The sequence below is a fragment of the Gobio gobio genome (assembly GCF_949357685.1).
Source record: "Gobio gobio genome assembly, chromosome: 15".
NCBI classification, from domain to species: Eukaryota; Metazoa; Chordata; class Actinopteri; order Cypriniformes; family Gobionidae; genus Gobio; species Gobio gobio.
This window is the reverse complement of record NC_137108.1, coordinates 1,114,502-1,119,501: the sequence shown is the minus strand read 5'-3', so window position 1 is coordinate 1,119,501 and position 5,000 is coordinate 1,114,502. Positions and strand designations below refer to the sequence as shown.

Below are 5,000 nucleotides of genomic sequence, written 5' to 3'. Positions count from 1 at the left end.
CACTCAACACTCACACACTCACACACTCAACACTCACACACACTCACCACTCAATACACTCACACACTCACACACTCAACACTCACACACTCAACACACTCACACACTCACACACTCAAACACTCACACACTCACACACTCAACACTCACCACTCACACACTCACACACTCACACACTCACACACTCTCACTCACACACTCACACACTCACCACTCAATACACTCACACACTCACACACTCAACACTCACACACTCAACACACTCAACACTCACACACTCAACACCACACACTCACACACTCACACACTCAACACTCAACACTCACACACTCACACACTCACACACTCTCACACTCACACACTCACACACACACACTCAACACACACTCACACACTCACACACTCACACACTCACACACTCAAACACTCACACACTCAACACTCACACACTCACACACTCACACACTCACACACTCACACACTCACACACTCACACACTCACACACTCACACACTCACACACTCACACACTCACACACTCACACACTCACACACTCACACACTCAACACTCACACACTCACACACTCACACACTCACACACTCAACACTCTCAAACCACTCACACACTCAACACTCAACACTCACACACTCACACACTCAAACACTCACACACTCAACACTCACACACTCACACACACTACACTCACACACTCACACTCAACACTCACACACTCACCACTCACTACACTCACACACTCACACACTCAAACACTCACACACTCACACACTCACACTAAAACACTCACACACTCAACACTCACACACTCAACACTCACACACTCACACACTCACACACTCACACACTCACACTCACACACTCACACACTCACACACTCAACACTCACACACTCACACACACTCACACACTCACACACTCACACTCACACACTCACACACTCACACACTCACACTCACCACTCAAACACTCACACACTCACACACTCAACACTCACACACCACACACTCACACACTCAACACTCACACACTCAACACTCACACACTCACACACTCACACACTCAACACTCACACTCACACACTCAACACTCACACACTCAAACACTCACACACTCAACACTCAACACTCACCACTCACACACTCAAACACTCACACACTCACACACTCAACACTCAAGCACTCACACACTCAAACACTCACACACTCAACACTCACACACTCAACACTCACACACTCACACACTCACACACTCAAACACTCACACACTCAACACTCACACACTCACACACTCACACACTCCACCACTCAATACACTCACACACTCAAACACTCACACACTCACACACTCAACACTCACACACTCACACACTCACACACTCAACACTCACACACTCACACACTCACACACTCACACACTCACACACTCACACACTCACACACTCAAACACTCACACACTCACACACTCAACACTCACACACTCACACGCTCAACACTCACACACTCAAACACTCACACACTCACACACTCACACACTCAACACTCACACACTCACACACTCACACACTCACACACTCACACACCCACACACTCACACACTCACACACTCACACACTCACACACTCACACACTCAACACTCACACACTCACACACTCACCACTCAATACACTCACACACTCACACACTCAACACTCACACACTCAACACACTCACACACTCAACACTCACACACTCAAACACTCACACACTCACACACTCAACACTCACACACTCACACACTCACACACTCACACACTCAACACTCACACACTCACACACTCAACACTCACACACTCACACAGTCACCTCTCAACACTCACCTCTCAACACTCAACACTCACCACTCACACACTCAACACTCACACACTCACACACTCACACACTCAACACTCACACACTCACCTCTCAACACTCAACACTCACACACTCAACACTCACACACTCACACACTCAACACTCACACACTCACACACTCACCTCTCAACACTCAACACTCACACACTCACACACTCACACACTCAACACTCACCACTCACACACTCAACACTCACACACTCACACACTCAACACTCACACACTCACCTCTCAACACTCAACACTCACACACTCAACACTCACACACTCACACACTCAACACTCACACACTCACACACTCAACACTCACACACTCACCTCTCAACACTCAACACTCACACACTCAACACTCAACACTCACACACTCAACACTCACACACTCAGACACTCAAACACTCACACACTCACCTCTCAACACTCAACACTCACACACTCAACACTCACACACTCACACACTCAAACACTCACACACTCAAACACTCAACACTCACACACTCAAACACTCACACACTCAAACACTCAACACTCACACACTCAACACTCAACACTCACACACTCAACACTCACACACTCACACACTCAGACACTCAAACACTCACACACTCACCTCTCAACACTCAACACTCACACACTCAACACTCACACACTCACACACTCAAACACTCACACACTCAAACACTCACACACTCAACACTCACCACTCACACACTCAACACTCACACACTCACACACTCACACACTCAACACTCACACACTCACACACTCACCTCTCAACACTCAACACTCACACACTCACACACTCAACACTCACACACTCACACACTCAACACTCACACACTCACACACTCACCTCTCAACACTCAACACTCACACACTCACACACTCACACACTCACACACTCACCTCTCAACACTCAACACTCACACACTCAACACTCACACACTCAACACTCACACACTCACCTCTCAACACTCACACACTCACACACTCACCACTCAATACTCAACACTCAACACTCACACACTTACCACTCAATACTCAACACTCAACACTCACACACTCACACACTCACCACTCAATACTCAACACTCACACACTCAACACTCACACACTCACCTCTCAACACTCACACACTCACACACTCACCACTCAATACTCAACACTCACACACTCAACACTCACCTCTCAACACTCACACACTCACACACTCAACACTCAAACACTCACACACTCACCTCTCAACACTCACACACTCACACACTCACCACTCAATACTCAACACTCAACACTCACACACTCAACACTCACACACTCACCTCTCAACACTCACACACTCACCACTCAATACTCAACACTCACACACTCAACACTCACACACTCACCTCTCAACACTCACACACTCACACACTCACACACTCACTCACACACTCACACACTCACTCACACACTCACACACTCACTCACACACACACTCACACACTCACACACTCACTCACACACTCACACACACACTCACACACTCACTCACACACTCACACACTCACACACTCACTCACACACTCACACACTCACTCAGCTGCTCTAGTAGAGCCTGGTGTGAAAGGGCCTGATCGGTCCTCTTTCCTAGAATGATCCACATTTCTATCACCATGGCCTGACCTGTGTGTTGAGGTTGAGTGAGACCGTGTCCAGGATCTGCGTGTCGGAGAGGGTCAGAGTCACACTGCCATCGCTGGCCACGCCCGCTGATGACATCACCAGGCTCTGGGTGGTCATGTGGGACAGGGCCGTGCTGGGCGCCAGAGCACTGACTGATGGGAAGAGGCGATCAGAGACACTCAACCACTACAGCCACACAATATGGACACACTCGTCACCCTAAACACACTCGTCCTGGGCTCCAGACATACTCCAAAACACACACTTATAGATTAACAGCTGCTTTAACCCTCTGGGGTTCTTCATTTGGGTCACACTCAGGACCTTCGGGTCAAAAATGACCCAGACGGGATTAAGATAAAAAAAGATTTGAGTAAAAATCAATGAAATATATTTTTGTTCAATACTAGTTTTTCTTTTTTGGTGTTTTGAGATAGTTTTATGATTTATAATTAATATTTATGCAATAATTATGACCCATTTTTTCCCATTAAATATATTTAAAAAAAGATATATATATCATTTTTTAATTTTTTTTATTAAAGCTGTATTTAATTTTAGAGTCAAGCCTCGGCTTCATGAAAGCAATTTTTTAAATGAGATCCGGTGGACACATTGAGCATTTTTACCACTATAGTGGATCCCGCGTTTTATAATTTTTTTTAAAAAATCGTATCTTCATCGGAATGGTGCGAAACTTGGTGACTTTATTGGTACTTGGTATCTGGCTAATTTCCTATGGGGGTCATTTTTGACCCGAAGGTCCTGAGTGTGACTATTTTACACTTTTACTTTTACTTAGACTTTTCAAATCCTGTCTCCAATTGTATGGTCTGTTCATATCCCAAGTACCAATAAAGTCACCAAGTTTCGGACCATTCCGATGAAGTTACGATTTTTTTAAATTTTATTTTAAAAAATTCGGGTCAGAAATGACGGAAGAGCCCCAGAGGGTTAACACTAGAACCACCACAGGGTAAAACTTACCCATGACTGTTTTTCAAATGTACATAATAGATTTTCAATAAAATATCCAAGTCTCCCAGTCGCTGACTTTCACTAAATAAGTGTTATTTACAATCCCCTGTTGTTAAAAATTGTTTCGATAAAAGCAGATTTAAAACGGCGCGTTTATACCTGTAAGCTCCAGCGGGTCAGATTTAGCCTGATATAATTCCTCTATTTTCCTGCTGTGTTTGAGCAACTGTAAACATTCACACAACACACAGTCAAATAAAGATGCTTTAGCCTATTTATAAATGTTCAAACTTTGGATTAATTATACATTTTTGTTTTTGCAATTTTGAGTATTGTTTGTGACTGTGTTGCTATTTATTGAAGTCTGCCCGTTTCCGGAAAAAAGAAAAAATCCGATATGATGGAATAAATAAAACAATTTTCATGATTATCCCAAGTTTATTGGTGTTGTTC

The 5,000-nt window shown here is 44.8% G+C and overlaps 1 protein-coding gene across 1 annotated transcript in view; it reads right to left on the bottom strand.

Annotated features, from left to right (window-relative positions):
• The window catches only part of znf236 (zinc finger protein 236), a gene marked incomplete at its 5' end in the record, with an annotated part of 53,820 nt that overhangs the window by 18,962 nt on the left and 29,858 nt on the right, over positions 1-5,000 (bottom strand). Inside the window, one exon of the mRNA XM_079837069.1 lies at positions 3,570-3,721. Coding sequence (XP_079693195.1) covers positions 3,570-3,721 — 152 coding nt within the window. The remainder of the gene's footprint in view (positions 1-3,569; positions 3,722-5,000) is intronic.